Source organism: Marmota monax, unplaced genomic scaffold, assembly GCF_021218885.2.
Source record: "Marmota monax isolate L192 unplaced genomic scaffold, Marmota_monax_Labrador192_F-V1.1 WCK01_AAM20220418_F8-fsc00296, whole genome shotgun sequence".
In the NCBI taxonomy this organism is placed as follows: Eukaryota; Metazoa; Chordata; class Mammalia; order Rodentia; family Sciuridae; genus Marmota; species Marmota monax.
In genome coordinates, this window is record NW_026694723.1 from 496,935 (window position 1) to 516,691 (window position 19,757).

The window sequence follows — 19,757 nt, forward strand, 5'->3', positions numbered from 1 at the left end:
CATTAATTATAATATAAAGTCTGAAGAGGGTCTTTCATTTCAGCATACATTTAGATTTTGTCTTTTGTGGGTTTTCTCTTTTCTGTTTTTGAGTGCTTAGGTATTGAATCCAGGGCCTTGTGCATATCAGGCACAGTTCTCTACTACTGTGCTACACCCTCAGTCTTTTGATATCATTTTTATTTTAACTCCTATTTGTAAGAAAGGACACCAAAATCTCTTCAGTGCTTTGATCCTGGAAAGAACATTGCATAATCTGTAATTTCTAGACACTCACCAACCCGCTTCCAAACAACCGGCCATAGACAGCCACTGGGCTGTCTCAATTCAATGCCCCAGTCTATGTTCACCGCTCCCTTTTGCTGCTTGTGAACAATCAGGAAACTTCTGGAATTGGAAGATCATACAATAGTTATGGAAATGACTAGTATTATTACAATATGCTCACATGCTCCGGCCCCAGAGATGGGAATTTGTATGCATTGTTTACTTAATCCCTGTGACAACCTACTCAGGCAATTTACGGATGAGATAAAGTGGTGAGATAAAGTGACTCGGTTAAGGTCACACCTTAACGAGGGTTAGAAGTGAAATTGAAACCCAGGGTGCCTCTTCTGCAGTCCTAGTCCTTGACCTTTCCTCAAGCTGCCACATGGAGCCTAGAACCAAAGGGGCAAAGAGATGATCTCATTTTAAGTCTTCCATTTTTGGAATTAAATGACAATGAAGTGCGACCTTATCTACCTCCAACTACAGACTGCCAGAGTCTCTGCTCAGGTGACTTTCACACTATGTATAACTTTACGTAAGTATAAATTTAATAGGAAAGGAAGTTTCCTTCCAATAATCCAGTAGAGGGACAGGGGGTGTAGCTCAGTGGTAGAGCACTTGCCTAGCATGGGTGAGAGGCCCTGGGTTCAAAACCCGGTACTAAAAACAAACAATCAAAAAATCCAGCAGAGTATTTACGTGTGTATTGAGAAATTCAGTCTTGCAAAAGTGAAATACCGTTTTTCACCTTCATCTTGCTATGAGACATTTGCAAAGTCTTTTACTCTTTATTTCTCCGGCAACTACTTATTAAGCACCTGCTGTGTACTAGGCACTATTTGAAGTACCAGGGATAAAGGAATGGACAAAACTGTCGGGTAAGAATTCCCAGGATCAGCAGGGACACAAATCCATAAGGCAACCAGGCTGCCAGACAGGTCACATGGAAGGAACGAACAGGGCAGCATGGCACAGTGACAAGGGCCAGGGGTGACTGTTAGAGTTCGGCCAGGGAAGGCCTTTCTGGGAAGGTGGCATTTGAAGTGACAGTTGAAGAATGAGAAAGTACCATTCTTCTAGTTGGGGTCAACCTGAGAGAGGAGCCAGCAAGAAGTCCAAGAAGTAGTCACTCACCAGAGGGAAAGACCAGCAGAGTGTTTAGGGTCCTGGAAGCCAAGAGGTGGATCTTTTTCTTTTTTCCCTGTACCAGGGATTGAAAAAGGGGATGCTTAGCCACTGAATCACAATCCCAGCCCTTTTTATTTTTTATTTAGAGACAGTGTCTTGCCAAGTTGCTTAGCCTTGCTAAGTTGCTGAGGCTGGCTTTGAACTTGGGATCTTCCTGCCTCAGCCTCCCAAGCCGCTGGGACTATAGGCATGTGTGCCCAGCTAAGAGGATTGTTTCAAGGAGGAGGATGTGGCAGGCTGTCCTTGAGATTTGGAAGGTGGAGACCATAGGTGACTTTAAAAAGAGGAGTATCAGCTGGCTACGGTGGCACATGCCTGTAAGCCCAGCTATGTAGGAGGCTGAGGCAGGAGGATCCCAAGTTTGAAGCCAGCTTCAGAAACTTAGGGAGACCCTGTTGAAAAATAATAATAATAATAAAAAAAAGGACTGGGGATGTAGCTCAGTGATGGAGCACCCCTGGGCTCAATTCCCAGTACCAGTAAAACACACACACACACACACACACACACACACAGAAGAAGCATTTCATGGAAAATTTGTCGGGCTGTGTGATGGAGACAAAAGGCAAACTAGTGGGCTGGAGAAAGACTGTGTGTGGTGAAGAAGTTGAGTGCAGACAATTCTTCCAAGAACGTTTGCTATAAATGAAGCAGACGCTGGCAGGGGATCTGGGGACAAGGGAAGGTGTACTAGAAAATCTCCTAGCTCTGCTCATTTGTGTCCCACTCTGAGCTCTGAGAGAGGGATCCTTTTGCAGGGCATCCCAGAGACTCTTGCTAGGTCACTTCCAGATGTCTCCAAGGGGCCGGGGGGCAAAGGCAAAAGAGCAGGAGGCTGGAAGGAGGAGAGGCGGTGTTCCTCCCCTCTGCCTCAGTGCGAGTGGTGCCCTGCGCCTACCGTCTCTGGGGGCTACCCAGTCCTCCTGGACCCTGGGGACACTCTTCTTCCCCTAGTCCTTTTTGCCCGGGAGTTACTACTCCCACCCACCTTTGCTTGTCTCTGGGTGTCTCAACTTCCTTGTTTGTTCCTTCTCTTTGTAACCAGCCCCTCCTTTGATGTCAACTGAACCATCTGAGTGAATTCTAATTTTAGCCTAACAGAAAGAGCTTCCTTTCTTTCTTTCTTTCTTTCTTTCTTTCTTTCTTTCTTTCTTTCTTTCTTCCATCTTTCCTTTCTTCTTTCTCTTCTTTCTCTCTTTCTTGGAGATTATCAGAACATGTTTGTGTGCACATGAGCATGACTGGGTAGAAAGGGAGAAAACAATGATTCAGGGAAAAGCAGGATACTTGCTGGAGTGGAGGCTTCGAGCCTGCTTGAGAGGGTGAGACCCAGAGTCCAGGCAGAGGTCTTCGGCCTTAGAGTTGAACAGGATGCCTCTTGTGTGGTCCCAGGAGGAGAGGGGGGACCTACGGGCACAGGGACAGGAAGGTTGGTGGGTTTGGTCTGCTGGCTTTTGGTTTCTCCTTGAAGGATGAGCCAGGAGCAGGAACTGAGGAGTGCAGGGTGGTTTGTGGACACACAGAAAAAGAAAGAAAGAAAGAAAAAGGATGAAATAACCATCCTGGAGAAGAGGAAAATGAACTTTCTAGGAAAGGCTGGTAGGCTTGCCAGGCGTGAGGAATGCCAATTTGAGGTTTGTGGTCATGAATTTAAAGGGCAACCCGTCAGCGGGCTGCACACTTTCCCAGCATCGCTGAGCAGCTGGAGAAGGAGGAAGGTTGGGTTTTGTGAGGGCTGGGCATCAGCCAGGCTCATGTGGTGGAAGGAAGGGGACAGGCTTGTTGGATGTCAGCCAGGGAGTGCTCGTCAAGATGGAGCGTGGGTCTGTGTACGGTAGGGAGGGATAGAAGGACATGAACAAGTGACAGTGACAAAGGGGATAATGAAAGCGAAGGGGCCGGGCACCGAGGTGCAGGCCTGTAATCCCAATGGCTTGGGAGGCTGAGGCAGGAGGATCACAAGTTCAAGGCCAGTCTGGGCAATTTAGCAAGACCCATATCAAATTAAAAAAATAAGGTGGGGGGCTGTGGATGTGCCTCAGTGGTAGAAAATAAAATTTAAAAAGAAAGAAAATGGAAAAAAGTGGCTGGTTTTGATGAAGAGGTTTTGGTGGAATTTAGGGGTGTAAGAAGAAGCCAGAATCCAGAATAAATGAGCTAAAGTGACCTGGAGATTACTACAAGAGAACACGAGGTGCCAGAGAGCACATGGTGTACCTTGATGGCTTCCCAGGGGCCAAGGTCTTGGGAGTGGAGGAGGATAAATGGTTTGGATGGTACCTGGAGACGCCAGCTCCTGACCTTTCCTGGATCCGTCTCTCCCTACCTCTCCCAGAGTACTTCTGTGTCTTGCCAACTTGCCTGAAAAAGCCCGTGACAACGTGGGTGTCTTCAGTTTTAAGGATGAGCAGATTATTTTTCAACCCGGTTCCTCTGGCAGCCTGACCCACAGCCTGGTTCTGTCCACAGGGCAGCAGTGGGAGTGATGCATCTTCTAGAAAGAGCATCTATTGGTCCCACAGTATCTCTCAGTCTCCCTAGAGAGAAGCCCTATTTTCTTTGCCTTTGAAATACATTCTGTCCTTTGTGTTTTATTTACTGCTGTGGGTCATCCTATCTGTTTCTTTTCTTGACCCTTCAGGGGTGTCTACCCTGGAGGGAGAGATTATTATACTCTTTTTCCTCTCTCTCTCTCTCTTAATGTGGTACTGGTGTCAAAATCTAGAGGGGCTCTACCACTGAACTGCATCCCCAGTCCTTTTTATTTTTTGAATTTTGAGACAGCCTCTCGCTACGTTGCTGAGGCTGCCCTTGAACTTGCAATCTTCCTGTCTCTGTCTCCCGAGTTGGTGGGATGACAGTGTGAGTCAGGCTTTTCACACTCAGTTTTTAGGGATGAGGAAATAAAACCTCAGGGAAGTGAGAAACCTCACTGTGGTGATTTAGGATCTATGACTGAGCGAGGAGGACTCACTATCCAGGGGGGCAACCCGGTAGGGGAAGAGAAAAATAAGTTCCAAATGCAAAATTCTTTGGGATCAGGGCAGTTAGATGAATTCTGCTGTGGAGAGGAAGGAGAGTGCATGAAAACTAGACCCACAGGAGGAGTCCAGATTTAGTAGGGAGATGGCCGCTGACAGAAGTGAGGGCCTGAGCCGAGACACTGTGACGTGAAAGTGTGACCTGAGATTGTTGAGGAAGGACAGTGGGGGTCTCTAGTTAGGCAGGGTTCCTAGCCTTGTCTATAGCCCTGGGATTCACGGCCAGCCTTGAGGGGCCCACAACCCCACTACCCTGTGTTTTGGCACAATCTTGCGGGTATCTCTGTATTCTGCATTCTGGAGGGACGCTTTTTTATTTTCATTAGATTCTTAAACTGGGGCATCAACTCAAAATAGCCTTGGGTAGTAGATAAGCTTCGAGAGGTCAGCAGGGCCCGGGAAGGAAGGGCCTTGCAAGCTCAGCTCAGGAATTCATGCTTCTCTCTGAGGTCCACAGGGAACCCATGGGTTTCTAGCTGCAGAACAACATGGGATAGGCCTTAGGATGACCCCACAGGAGCACTGCCAGCTCATAGAGGACATCCTGTCATAGACTGTAAAGTGATGTGCAGCTGCCCCTCTGTATCCATGCATTCTGCATCTGTGGATTCCACCAACCTCAGTCAAAACTATTTTAAAAAATTCCATCTCTATTGAATATGTATAGACGTTTTATTCCCCCCCTCAGTGATAGGGATCAGCCCAGGGTCTTCCGCATGCTGGGCAAGAGCTCTACCACTGAGACAGATCCTCAGGACCTTAAACTTTTTTTTCTTATGATTATTTCCTACATAAAACAGTAGAGCGATTATTTGCATAGCATTTATATTGTATTAGGTATTATAAGGAACCCAAAGATGATTGAAGGAGGATACAGGCAGGTGATGGTCAGAGGCCACGCTGAATTTTATTTGTTTTGCTTTAGAGACAGGGTTTCCTTCTGTTGGCCAGGCCTATCCTCTCCAGGAGCCTGGGCCACAGTTGTGCACCACAGCACCTGCCTTTACTATGACATTTTACTTAGGGACTCGAGCATGTGCAGATTTTGGTATCTGCAGGGGTCTGGGAACTAATCCCTTGAAAATCCCAAGAGATGACCATGCTATTCACTGCTGTAACCCAGTGTGGCCCGGCGCTGAGCACATATTGGGGATTTAATGAATATTTGTTGAATGAATGAATGAGTGAGCACGGGTAGGGGTATGGGCTAACAAGAAAATGGGTCTCTTTAGTGCGACTCCACATATTTCTTGGGTGATTTGACTGAAGAGGGAATCTAGGACCCCAGGATCTGCCTGCAGTGCCCTAGGCTCTAACAGAAGTCTGTTGAATCCTGAGGTGATGCTGGGGGCGGTGGGCAAGGGAGAGTGGGTGTGGCCACACTTGGTGGCCCCCCCCAATGAATGGCCAAAATGCCTCCTTCCTTCCTTCCACGTTTGACCTATTGGCTTGTCCTGTTGATTCTCTCTCCTGTTCTTGCCCTGGCCATCGCAGCCTCCAAACCAGTGCCATTTCTTCTGCCCCTGTCTCTCTACCACCCACTCTCCAAGTGGTGTCCAGAGGGATCTTTTAAGACTTCTTCTGCAAAGAATGTGTCTTTCTTTCCACAGACTGAGAGAGCTATGTTTCTAAAACTTTAATAGACATACGGGAATTTTGCTGAAATGCAGACTGTGATTCATTTGATCTGGGGTCGGGAAGGAGACTTCATTCTAACAAGCTCCCAGGCCAGGCGATTGCTGCTGCTCTTGGACCACATTAGGAGCAACAAAGAATTAGAGAGAAGGCTGAACTTCCTCCCCATGTCCTACTTTATCTGGCTCCTGCCCAGCTCTCCTATGTCATCACCAACCTCTGTTCTTTCTCATCACACTGTGGCCACATTGGCCTTCATTCTGTTCCTGGAGTGTGCCAAGTTTTCCTACCTCAGGGCCTTTGTCCATGATGTTTCCACTGCTTGGGACGACTCTTTCCTGGTGTACACATTGCTTGCTTCTTTTTTTTATTCATATCTCTGTTCAATGGGCAGAGAGTACTTCTCTGACCATCTCAGAGAATAAAGTACCTTATCCTCCTGGGGACTATCAGGTATTGGCTTTTTAAATGTTTTCTTCTCCATAGCATCCATCACTCTCTGAATGTATTTTGGTAATATATTTATTGCTTTGTGGATGTTCTGCCTCCACCCTTTCGTGTGTTCCACATGATAAAAAGACTTGGTTTCCTTCACTTGAAGTCTGCCCCTGAGCCTGGCACATAGCAAGTACCCTTTTCATGTTAGTTTGGTCTATGCATGAACGTGTTACTATGGTGACTTTGTTGTTCAGATGCATGTGGGGAAAACTTAGAATGACATTAATAGAGGTGCCTGAGACCGAGGGGTGGGAGGAGGGAAGGAGCAATCTTTTTATACTGAGGGTGCTGCAGTAAAGGTCTCAAGAAACTGTAGATGACATTGAACCTAAGAATCAGCACATGATAGTTGCATTCATCTAAGACACTCACTCTGGAAGGTGGGGAAGAGAGTAACTCCTATTAGTTAAGTGAGTTAATGAGACATTTGGAACAGTGTAAGTATACACATCATAAGTATTTATTAAATAAATATGTTGAATGCTTATTTTAGAATCATCACTTTGCATAAGTATGGTTTTTTATTTTGGTACTAGAGATTGAACTCAGGGGCACTCAACCACTGAGCCACATCCCCAGCCCTATTTTGTATTTTATTTAGAGACAGGGTCTCACTGAGTTGCTTAGCACTTTGCTTTTGCTGAGGCTGGCTTTGAACTCATGATCCTCCTGCCTCAGCCTCCGGAGCCACTGATATCACAGGTGTGCGCCACCACACCTAGCATAGACTTATCTGTTTATCCTCACAACATAGTCTCTCTGTCTTGCAAATGAGGAGCAGTATTATGAGTTAGGAGACTTGCCCAAGATCATACAACAATTCAGAGACAGACCAACAATCCCATTTCCTAAAACAGCTTTATTCAATGTTGTAAATTCCATCCTTCCCTGTCCCACCTACTGTTAGCATCTGCTATATTGTGCATGCTACTTGCTTATCTATCTTCTCAGAATGTAAATTCCCTAAGAGGAAAGATCTTTGTTAAGTTCATTGCTGTTTTCCAGTGCCCAGAACAGGGCCTGCAACACAAGTAGACACTTATCAAATACGGAATATTTGTTAATTGTTTTAAAACCCTTTATTCCCCCATCTCCAAGAGGTGGTTCTGTACTTGGGAAGGGACAGAGTGGCTGACCAGATATTTAAATTCAGACAAAACAGCTGGAGTCCCCCTAAGGTGACCTGGGAGGGAGAGCTGCGGCAAGCAGAAGGATGAGTGACTACAGAGGAGGGAGCAGCTGCTTGGAGCCTGGTGGAGAGGAGCCAGGGAGCTAGCCCTGCCCAGTCCCTAGCCCTGATGCCATCGCTATGGTGGCATGGATAGGTATAGATGCCACAGGCCAGGAGCGGCCTTTCTCAGGATGTGGCTTCCCACAGAAAGTGACCCTAGAGGCCCCATGGCAATTACAAGCTGATGTAAGTGCATAAATAGGCACTTCTCAGGCAATCGCTTACAAATGGAGTCAGGCAGTTGCTCAAGCCTGGCCGCTGGAAGTTCTGAACGAGTCAGGCAGAGTTGAGGATCGTCCCTTGAGATGGTTCTCTGGCCTACTGACCTTCCTGTGTGCCATGGTTCTCAGAGTGCGGTCCTCACACCAGCAGCAACAGCATCACCTGAGAACGTGCCCCAAATGCAAATTCTACCCTCTGACCTAGGAAACTATAGGCGTAGGACCCATCATTGTAGGAATTAACAAGTCTTTTAGGTAATTCTGATACATGTTTTGAGTTTGACAACCATGATTTCAGTTTCTCTTTCAGGGTAATTATTAGTTTGCTGCAAAAATCAGGGTTAGGGGACTCAAATATACTACAGGGGGTTCCCATTATAAAGTGAGAAATGGAGCAATGATTACTTATGTTTTAGGTACCAGGGATTGAACCCAGGGGTCCATAACTACTAAGCTACATCCCCAGCCCTTTTTATTTTTTATTTTGAGAGAGTGTCTTGCTAAGTTGTTGAGGTTGGCCTCGAACTTACAATCCTCTTACCTCAGCCTCCTGAGTTCCGGGGATTATAGGTATGCATCATTGCACCTGGCTGGATCAGTGATTCTTAATGGGAAAGGACAGAGTTTGCTGGAACTCCTTTTTATTTCAGAAAATCCCCAGAAGAGGGGTTGTCAAAGTGCATTTTAAAGTTACCATAGTTTTTTTTTTTTTAAGATCTGATATTTAATTTGTTTTGAAATGTCAAATGACATTAAAGGAAGGTATGATATAAACCACCAGCCAGTACTGATTGTTTTAGTGTCTGTAGCTCAAACAAGAATCTAATGCTGGGATCTCACGTCCTGTCCCATCCTCAGCCTCAGCCTCAAAAACAAAAAATAAAAACAAACAAAACAAAAAGACTCAACTCTCTATCCGTTCACAGCCCCCCCACCCCACCCCAAGTGCCTAGGCCTCAGCTGGCTTGAGAGATAAGAGAAACCTGGCATAGGGCCTGCCTAAGGGCTCATGAGACTGGTTGCACAATTTAATGGAGCCTTTACTGTGCACAAGGCACTTTACTGTATTTAACTCCGTGAAAAGGGTGCAAAGATAAATTAGCCAGTGGTTTCTGCAATCCAGGAGCTTAAAAGAGATAATTCAGAAGGGAGACATTTCTTCTGGTTGGCAGATGTGGAAAGTACAGAGGTGTGGGACCTTTGATCAGAGCCTTGGTTTTTCAGTATTACTAGATAACAGAACATAGGAAGCGGACTGATGGCAGAGGAGGGCGAACACCTGGGGTGGGGTTGGTATGTGAGGTAGGAGGCACTAATTCCAGTCCTTAGAGGTACTGCTGCCATGCCCAGGGACTAGTGGGTCCAGGGCCTTATTAGGAGAGCCGAGGTTGGACAGCAACACTTGCTAACGTTTATTCAGTGACTGCATGTGTCAATCACAAACATAATATTTCACGGGAACCCTATGAGACCGGCACTATCACGGCCCCATCCGACTGAGAGGGAAACTCAGGTGCTCAAAGGAAAAGCATCTACCTAAGGTCACACACCAGGCAGTAGTGGAGTCAGAATTTGAACCCAGGCTATCTTGCTCTACAGAGCTCAGCAATAAGGATTTGACAAAACTACGCACTGTCTCCCGTGTCCCCGGGCTGGCCTGCTGGGTAGGGGATGGCACACTGATTTTGGTGAGTAAATAGGGTCCTGAAAGTCCTTTCGCCTTTCTTCATGCTGGATCATTCCCTTTAGTGTATAAAATTCAGAATAAAGTGGTACATGAACCAGATACAGGACTTGCCCCTCCCCCCTTGTCTCTCCCCCTTCCCCCCTTGTCTCTCCCCCTTCCCCCCTTGTCTCTCCCCCTTCCCCCCTTGTCTCTCCCCCTGTCCCCTCAGGGCTGCGGATCAACCCTGCACATGCTATGCAATTGCTCTACCACTGAGCACATTTCCAGTTTGGGAAAAATTTTTTAAGCACCTTCCTATTAGATGGCAGCCCCTAAATCCACATAAAATTCCGGAACCTCCACGGTCCCCCATCTTCCCGGGAGCGGCTGCGGCATAGGAACTGCAGGAGGAACGCCCTCCTCCCGTCTAGGGGGCCACGGGCTGCTGCCCCGCCCCATCCGGGGGTCGCGGGAAGCTCCTAGGCGGGGTTGCGGGGAGGGGAGGGGGGAAGGGGAGACTGGTTCCCCCGACTCTGCGCCTGGGGAGGAGTCGGAGCTAAGCAACGCCTTATCGGGCGCCAGGCGGGGCCCTCTCTCGCCGCTCGTGCCTGCCGGGAGGGAAGGCCCGGCTGCGCGGCCAAGGGTGCGGGCGGGGGCCCCCGAGGGCGCGGGCCAGGCGGCAGGTGCGCAGAGCGGACTACAAGTCCCAGCATGCCTGGCTGCCCTGACCCGGCCCCCGCTGCCGCTTAAAGGCTCCGGCAGCAGCAGCCGTCGGGTCGCCGCGGCTTTCGCTTTGCTGCCGCGCTTGGGCGGCGGGAGGAGCGGACTCGGCGGGCGGCTCTCCTGGAACCCCGGCTTCAGCAGAACGGAGGGCGCTCCTGGTCCAGCCTTCCAGGTCGGGGCTTCCCTGCCGAGGCGCCCGTGCCCCCGGGCTCCCCGCCTCGGCCCTCAGCTGCCCCGATGCCGAGGCATGGATAGAGCGGCGCTGCGCGCGGCGACGATGGGGGAGAAGAAGGAGGGCGGCGGCGGGGGCGCCGGGGCCGCGGCCAGCCGGGCTCTGCAGCAGTGCGGGCAGCTCCAGAAGCTCATCGACATCTCCCTCGGCAGCTTGCGCGGGCTCCGCACCAAGTGCGCGGTGTCCAATGACCTCACCCAGCAGGAGATCCGAACCCTGGAGGTAAGGGTCCGCTACTCCAAAGGGTCCAGGACCCCTACTGGGCGCGAGGAGCGGCCCCAGCTCACTCCTTCCCGAGTTGCATCCTGGAACCTGGTCCCCTCCTTGGAGGCTTCTTCCGTCGCCTCCCTCGCTGATGCGGCAGCTTGAGGACCCAGGATCAGCACTCACCTTGGGCAGGATTTTTGGAGGAGAGGGCGCAGACTGGGAACCGGGATGGGAGCTGGAGGAGCCGGTGACCGGCGTGAGCTCCGCGCCGAATTCCCCTGCCAGCCTTCTCTCCGCCCCCACCCCATTTCCAGAGCTTGCCGGGGTCATTGTCCCACTGAGTCTCGCGTTGGACTTTTCGCTGTGGGCCAGGGTGATGGGGAGGTCCCCTGCCCTCTGCCTTCCCTCCAGCCCTGGTCCAGTTCTTGTCCTTTCCTCTCCTCTCCTCCAGTTCTTGTCTGTTGCTTTTCATAAAGTGTTTGCTGAAACTGCATTTTTTGTTGTTCAGGCGTCTGGTGCTTTCCTCTCCTGATGCCACGGCCTTTCATTCCTCAAAATGTAATTACCCACTCCCTCCCCCAGCTCCCCCCTAAACGTGGGGTTTTGGCTTAGGAAGGATTATGCTGGGGAAGGAAGCTTTTGGTGGGAAGATGGCACTACTTAAGGGCTTCTGCTGAAGTCTGCATGGAGTGTAAAGAAGAAATAAGATATGTGGGCCTCCTCTCTCAAATTATAGCTGGGAAGTGCAGCATTAAAAGGATTTGGAAGAATCATCCAGAAGGGTTATTGGGTTCTCAGAAGGGGGAGTTCCCCCCACCCCTTACACAATAGATGGAAACTAGTGCATTCCTAACTTGCTTTTGTCCAGGGACTGGGAGACCTCTGAAATTCTTGGGGACAATTAATAGCTGCCCTGTCTTGAAGAGGGGCCTTACGCTACCATGCATTGCCACATCTGGTCTCCTGTAGGTCTGGGGATGTTTTGTTTTACTGGATCCTCAAGGCACCCACCCCCTTGTTATTGCTAATTGCCTCTGCCAGCTGTCAGAGGGCAGACGGTCATTGCTGTAATTATTACAAGACCAATCTTCCCTCCACACACACCACAAGCCTGAATCCTTGTTTGATCTGAAATGCTCGGAGTGAGTCTCCCTTAGTTTTATTTTCTTAACAGCTACAAATCCAGGGACATTGGAAGAATCCAATTAGTGTTGGCTATTATTATTATTATTATTATTATTATTATTATTTTTATTATGCCTGTTATGGCAGGACTGACCAGGACATTGCTTAGAAAACAAACGCACAAAGCCCTCCAACGTGCCTTTCTGTATGTGGACTGCCGTTTTCCAAGTGAAACTGATTTCTTGAACACGGCCGAGTGTGTTTGCCCAGCAAAGTTCAGTTTTTAAGCTGACACAATAGGTGGCCTGTGTGGCTTAGTTCTGGGAGGAGGGGTCGTTGTCCAGCAGTGTGTGTCTGGGTGGACCGCTGTGTTGTTGGGCTGAGAGAATGTTCTCTGTGTTGGCCTGTGTCCGGTGGTCCCTGTGTTGCTCTGAAGTGCTCCTGGATCCCAGGGTGAATGTAGGAGAATGGTTTGCTGTTCATTCTCTGCAAATGGCTGTTTGTCCTCCAGGTAAACTGACTTCTAGTCTTGCTCATTTAGACCAAGGTGCAGCATGGTGACACCCCAAAGCCTCCAGCTGTTGGAGTCTCAGTGCTGGTTGACTGAGTGGCCTCCCTGATGAGTGTGTTTGAATGGTCATCTCTGGTAGCCAAACTGCCGAGAAGGCCCGAGGGCGATTTGCAGGGTGAATGAGACTAATACCAGCTTTCTATTCTTCCCACTGTGGTATGGGTTTGGGTTCACCTGCTCCCTGAAAAGGCAGGATCTGGGTTGCTCTTTGGGATAGGAATTTAGACCCCTGGAACTAATTCCTGGGACTGCCACCAGCTAGTTTGGGTGAATCATTCTTTCCTGGAGGCTTAAGCTTTCTTATCTGCAAAATGAGCAGGCTGATGTGGGTCTCTGAGGGCTCCTAAAGCTCTGCCTTCGGTGCGTTAGGGAGGGAGACTCAGTTAGATTGAATGAAGCATTGGTGAGTGTTTATATTCATAATCATATTTTAGAATAATTCTATAATCCAGATTTACTAGACTGATAAAGTAGAAGGTAAGTTAATTTCTACAAGAATCTTGACAGGGACAGTGTAGTGAAGAACAGAAGCCCACAGATTTGAAAGCCATCCTGGCTCAGTCTGTGTGGCCTTGGGCAAGTCCCATGACTTCTACTGTCAAGCTCCCTCATCTGTAACATGGGGATGGTCTGCTCACACCTGTGGCATCTTAGCTAGAAGCTCCCTGGTGAGGACCCAGTGACATCCATGCCCAAGGGCCCCTTTCAGAGAAAGGACTTTTTACAGCTGGCTCTGACTTCCTAGAGGTGGATGCCACAGGGCAGGAAGCAATCCTAGCAGCTCCACCCCCAACAGCACTGGAGAGGCCAGGCTGGAGGCCAGTGTCCCTTTGGCTTTCTTTTCTGTGCTGCAGACTCCTCTTACCACTAGGCCAGGCCCCCAGAGACTGTGCTTGCGACATTGGATTCCTGGCTTTTGAAGAAGGGTCTGGTCACAGGGCTTGGCTTATGCAACGACGTCAGACTTGTTGTAGAACCTTAGGAACTGCAGCCCATTCTGGCCCTCATTAAATGAGCAGTTGGTGGGAGAAGCAGCATGTGAGATGTCTTTGGAAGACCCTGATCAGGGGCAGGCTGCTGCAGCCCAAGATTTCAGGTTGCCACAGGCATGCAGGCACTGGTGTGCTTGGCTGCCCGGTGACAGCTTTTCTCTCTGGACCAACTGGATTAAAAATGGTGGAAGGAGGCAAGTGGTAATGTTACACACACACACACACACTCTTTTTCTTTGAATGGATGGGCAGGAGACACAACCAGAGTCAATCTATAGAAAGAGTCATAGGATTCACTTGATCCTGATCACTCCTGGTGCCTTGTCTCCTTGTCTCAGACCCTTTCAGGGGTCTGAGAAATCCACTAAGGCAAGTGGGATGTTCCCACTCTCCATTTGTGCTTACAGAGGGACACCTGGCCTGCTTCAAACCAGTTCATCCCTTCATTCTCTGCGGGTCCCATCTGTGCCCTGTGCTGGTGAGATAGAGTATGCAAAAGCAGACATTCACATCACCTGCTGAGATTCACTTTTATTTTTTTGGTTCCAGGGATTGAACCCAGGGGTACTTGACCACTGAGCCAAATCCCCAGCCCTTTTTTTGTATTTTATTTAGAGACAAAGTCTCACTGAGTTGCTTAGGGCTGCCTTTGAATTCCTGCCTCAGCTTCCAGAGATTCACTTTTTTGGGTACATTGTAACTTGCTCTTTCCTGCCAATGCACTAGCCTTTCCCAGATACAGGCTCCGTCCCACCCAGACTTCCCACTTTGCTTATGCAAGCTGACCTAGAGATGTGTTCCTCAGGGGAGAGGACACTGGGAGTCATGGTAAGTATAGTGTAGTTTGGCCACTTCTCTGAGAAGTTGCTCTGGAGCCAAGATGTGCTGGGGGGAGGCCTGATCCGCACTCAAGTGGGCCGTGCAGAGGTCAGAGCCCTGCTGTTTTGAGGACTGCAGCTTTCCCTGGGCCCTCTGCGAGTGTCCACATAGTGGAACCGCTGGAGGTGGTGAGGGGTGTCCTGTGTCCTCGGATCAGGTCCTTGGGGGCACACAGGGGCATGCTCATGCTGCTGCTGCTTCCTGAATTCCTGCTGGGCAGCTGTCTGGCAAGGGTTCTGAGACGAGTGGGATGCCTTCCTGTCTTGGGGCTTGAGGGGTACTTTCAGTCTAAAGGGGGAGTCCCAGAAGTGGACAGTAGTGCCTGCAGTGCCACAGCTCCTGGGGAATGCTGGGAACTGGGCTCTGCACTGGGAATCCCACTGAAGTGTTAGCCAGTCCAACTTCTTGGCTCCATGGGAGATATTCCTAGAGACTTGGTGATTTCTCCCAAGTCCCTTTCCCTGGCAGAACTGAGACCGAAAGCTGGCTTTCCTTTCCTGACTCAGCCACTGTCCTGGAGTGTGGCATTTCTCTGCCATAGTTTTAACCCTCGGCCCGAGTGACTCTAATCATCCCTGAGGGAATACAGAACTGTGGCACTGTCCCTTTGGGTGCCCACTTTCACCTCGCCAACTTTTTCTGTGGACAAACCTACTTCCTGAAGGCCTGGAGGGGGACCTGCAGTTTCTAGAGGCTGTGAGCTGGAGAGGGCTGGGGGTGCTGGAGGGAGGCCTTTGCATCTCTGCAGCCCAGGGCAGCGTGGGAGTAGGACACTGGGGTTTGCTGCCTGGAGACAGGAGTGGGGATGCTTCTTTACTTTCAGTGGCCTCGGTTGGCTCAAAATTCTGGGAATACTAGAAGCATTCTCGTCCTGCCTGCTGTCTGAGGCTGGACCTCTCCAGTCCATGCAAAGGTGATGGCCCGTGGTGACAAGGTCTTGCAGAGGTGTGGAGAGGTGGGAAAGCCAGTGGCCATGTTCCTGAGCTGTGCTTTAAAAAAAAAGGACATCCTTCCAGAACAGGCTGGTTGAAATCTCTTTTTATATTCCGCTCAAAGGGGAAGCTGCATAGATGCCTCTGGGGTTGTGGGAACCCCCTTTGCAAGGAGAGGACCCACGTAGAATGAGGAACATTCTTGGCCACCCCCTGTGTGTCCAGCTCTCTGCTAGGCTCTTGCCTTATGTCACCCTGTTGAACACAATGGTTCTGTGAGATTTTATCCTGATTTTGAAGATGAGGAAACTGTGGCTCTGAGGGATGAAGATACTGAGGAGGTAGTGGAACCTGAGTTGATTCACCTTGGGAGCCCATGTTCTGAACTTTGCAGCTGCCTTTAGACATGGTGGTGATGGTTCTGGTCAAGGTCATGGCTGCTAACACCAAGGAAATTGCCAATAACTAAAAAGGCAGGTCCAGGGGCAGGCGTCTCCATCACTGGGGTGACTGTTGGTCACCCCAGGCTGTCCAGCCTTTGGCATGGGGCTGTGTCCCACGTGTCCAGCCCAGCACATCCTCACAGATGGGGCTCTGTCTGCAAGTCCTGAAGCATCCAGCCCAAGGCTGGTCTCATTCTGAGAAACAAGAAGCTGCCTGGAGATCAGCTTACTCATAATTTTTTTAATGACTCCCTGCCTTATTCTTTCTAGACAATTCTTCTGATAAGTAGCGTGTTCTTTAGCATTCTACCTTTAATTAAAATATTTTAAGATGATATAACGTGTTCACGATGAAAAAACAAAATATAAGGTAGATAAAAAAAAAAAAAAAAGAAAATCACTCCTGATATCACCTTTGAGTTGATTCCTTGAACGTTTTGCTGAATTATTCTTCCAGTCTTTCCACTCTCTGCATTTGCATATCAGTGGACACCCTGTGCTTCTAAATGCCTTGCACATGTTGTCTTTCTCAGCACAGTGCCCTGCGGTACCGCTATGCTGACTGTACTGTGTGGTCAGACCTGACTTCTAACCAGACCCCAATGTCGGCTTTCAGGCTGTTTTTTCAATAAACCATGCCGCAACGAGGATCCTCCTAGAAGTGGAATTTGCTGGATCAAAGCGTATGAACACATTTGATGTCTGTCCATTTAAAGTCTCTAGGGTATGACATTTTCCCTGCTTCCCAGTGGGAATGCCAGGATTTATGAAACGGTAGCCTTTATCCATTTATCCTTTTGTCGCTGCATGTTTGACCATGTCCAAGTCTAGGTTTTTAATTTAAAAAACAAAAAACTTTTGCAGTGCTGGGATTGAACCCAGGGCCTTGTGCATGCTAGTCATGTGCTCTACCACTGAGCTGCATCTCAGTTTTCATTATTTTTTATTTTGAGACAAGGTTTTGCTACGTTGCTGAGGTTGGCCTTGAACCTGCCATCCTCCTGCCTCAGCCTCCTGAGTAGTTAAGGTGACAGGCATTTGATCACTGTGCCTGGCATGTCCAGGGGTTTATATAAGAAATGGGATATGACCCGGTGGCTGAGGTCCTGTCAGGAATTCTGGGTTCTAGTTTTGCACTGGCTTTTGTGGAGTTCTGGGTTATGTGTTAAGGATTGTGGGTTCTAGTTTCATGGTTGCCTGCTGCACAGGGGAGTCCCCTTGGCCTGACCAAGTAGAAGGACCTTTCCTGGCTCTAAGATAGCAGAGAGAGGGTTAAGAGGTCTCTGTCCGGGCAGTGCACGGCGCATGGTGAAATCTTGCTCTCTGGACACTCGTGATGCACGCTTCACATGCTGCAGCCTGAGTTCAGCAATTACCAATGTTGATCAGAGAGCCTTTGGGGTGTCTGTCTTTGGGGTTGATTTAGTAGACTTGGGGTTGAACCCTGAAGCACTCTACCACTGAGCCACATTCCACACCTTTTTTAGTTTTTATTTTGAGACAGAGTCTCCCTAAGTTGCTGATGCTGCCCTTGAACTCGTGATCCTCCTGTCTCAGCCTCCCGAGTGCCTGGGATTCCAGGTGTGCACCTCTACGCCTACCAACCCTTTCCTCTTGCAGGTGAGGAAACAGAAGGTGGGGAAGCGACTTGCCAGGAACACCTGTCAGGGAGAATTCATCAAGGGAGGTTAATAGAGGGGCACTGAGCTGGGAGTCAGACCTGGGGCTCAAGGACTCATGAGTGAGACAGGATGCTACCTTGAGCCTGCTTTGCTGACCGAGTGGGACACAGCAGCCTTCCAGTTCGTCTTCCAGGAACATGGGTCTCCACCTCAAGGGTTTTCCTCCAGGAGGAAGCAAACACGTTTGCTCCTTACCCATCTAATGTCTTAGGGACCCTGAGGGTCAGACAGATTCCTGGAGAGCCCTCTGAGTGTCCTTTGTGGGGACCTGGCTTAGCCCATGTGGATTATCTTGAGTCTTTGGCTGTGAATTTCAAGGGTTACTCATTTTTCCAGGGAGGTCCCCTGAAAACCTTTACTCCTGTGGGGCCTGGTGTTTGTCTTAAAAAATTCATGCAGATTACGCCTGTAATCCCAGCTACTTGGGAGGCTGAGGCAATAGGCCAGCTTCAGCAACTTAAAAAGATCCTGCCTCAGGGCTGGGATTGTGGCTTAGCGGTAGAGCCCTCACCCAGCATGAGCGGGACCTGGGTTCAATCCTCAGCACCACATAAAAATAAAGGCATTGTGTTGTGTCCATCTACACCTAAAAAATAAATACTAAAGAAAAAAAAAAGATTCTACCTCAAAAAAAGAAAAGAAAAGGAGTCGGGGCTGGGGTATAGCTCAGTGGAAGACTGCCCCTGATTTAATCCCCAGTATCAAAAAAGAAAAAAGAATATTGAATTGATTTGATTCCATAGCCATCGGTGATAAGGATTTGTGGGGAAGCTACATAATTGTACATTTGGCTCATTTTTGAAAAGATGTCCTACCAGTGGCCTCATCTAGTTTGTGCCACAGACCTGTGCTTTATGTATTATGTCACATCACCCTAATAAATCTCCTTTTTTGATAAAATTGGAAAAAAAAAAAAATTCATGCAGATTTTTCGTCCTGCACCCCCCATCTATTGCTGGTTTTGCTGTCAAGATAATGTTATAAATTCTTTCCAGTGGCTCCCAGGAAGGTGCCACCTTTTCATCCAGTATCTGTGTGTCCATCTTGGCTTTCTTCCTGATTCTAGAGCATGGGTGGAGAGGCCCAGGCATTCTCTGAGGACAGCTGTTGAGATAAAAAAAAATGCTTTGTCATTTATTCCCAGGCGTCTGTTTCTCATCAGTCCAAGCAGCCGCCACCACCACATAGCAAACCTACATATTCATGTGTCTCTGTATTTCTGGGTTGTCCTGGCATTTGGGGCAACAGTGCAGATTGCCTTTCCAAATGACGGGGCTGAAGTCATCCTATTTGCTTACCGCGTTTTCCTCCCCCTTTTCATTTTTACACCCTCAGGATAATTGTGAGAATGAATTAAAACTTGTGTTCAAAGTTAAAAAAAAAAAAAAGACAGGAAAATAAAGTATGCAGTGCATGAACGAGGCCAGCCGTGATTATTAAAGATAATGTTTTGTGCAGCATACAGTGTACACTTGTCTTGTCGACATAACGATCATATTCATGGGGTTTTGTTTCCTGCAAATCTGATGAGGTGAGTTGCTTGTGGGGTGGTGGGGCCTTCTTTCACGTGGTACCTGGATGTTTTGAGTGCCAGCACAGCCAATTATTTTATTTTAGTTCTTGGTAACTAGGGATTGAACTCAGGGGTGCTGTACCACTGAGCCACATCCCCTGCCCTTTTAATTTTTAGAGACAAGGTCTTGCTAAGTTGCTGAGGCTGGCCTCAAACTTGCAATCCTCCTGCCTCAGCCTTCTGAGTTGCTGGAGTTACAGGTGCTCTGATCCACCTGGCTGATTTACTTTTAATATGGATAATCAGGACCAATTTCACTCCTGGTGCACACAGAATTTTTGCGGATAAACAAAAACGAACAAACCCCCCCCCCAAAAGTAAAGTTATGTATAATTTTTAAAAAGTAACCCAAGTGTTCTCACTCATTCAGCACTGTCTTGAGGACTCTTATCCCAACAAGAAGCCTGGGAACCTTGCATATCTAAATGCAGCCTTTCCCATACTGCATCCTGCAAGATGCTCCCGGGAAAGAGGGATTCATATAGTTGAGAATGGGTCGCATTGTCCACCTCACTTCTGGAGATCCTGAGGATGGGGATTTGTGTTTTAAAGGCCCCGAGAATTCCTGCAGTAGGGGTTCCAAACTTACTCATCAGAGTGTCTTTTTCCCCTTTGCAGGTGATTGGTGAAACACAATCTTAGCCATGA

The 19,757-nt window shown here is 48.7% G+C and overlaps 1 protein-coding gene across 3 annotated transcripts in view; it reads left to right on the forward strand.

The window, feature by feature from the left end:
* The first annotated feature begins 10,450 nt into the window (after positions 1-10,450).
* Positions 10,451-19,757, forward strand: part of Ksr1 (kinase suppressor of ras 1) — a 149,711-nt gene continuing 140,404 nt past the window's right edge. Inside the window, exon 1 of one of the 3 annotated variants that reach the window (XM_046424004.2) lies at positions 10,451-10,927. In XM_046424004.2, coding sequence (XP_046279960.2) covers positions 10,721-10,927 — 207 coding nt within the window. In that variant the 5' untranslated portion in view covers positions 10,451-10,720. The remainder of the gene's footprint in view (positions 10,928-19,757) is intronic. The other 2 variants (XM_046424002.2, XM_046424003.2) reach the window with 2 other exon arrangements.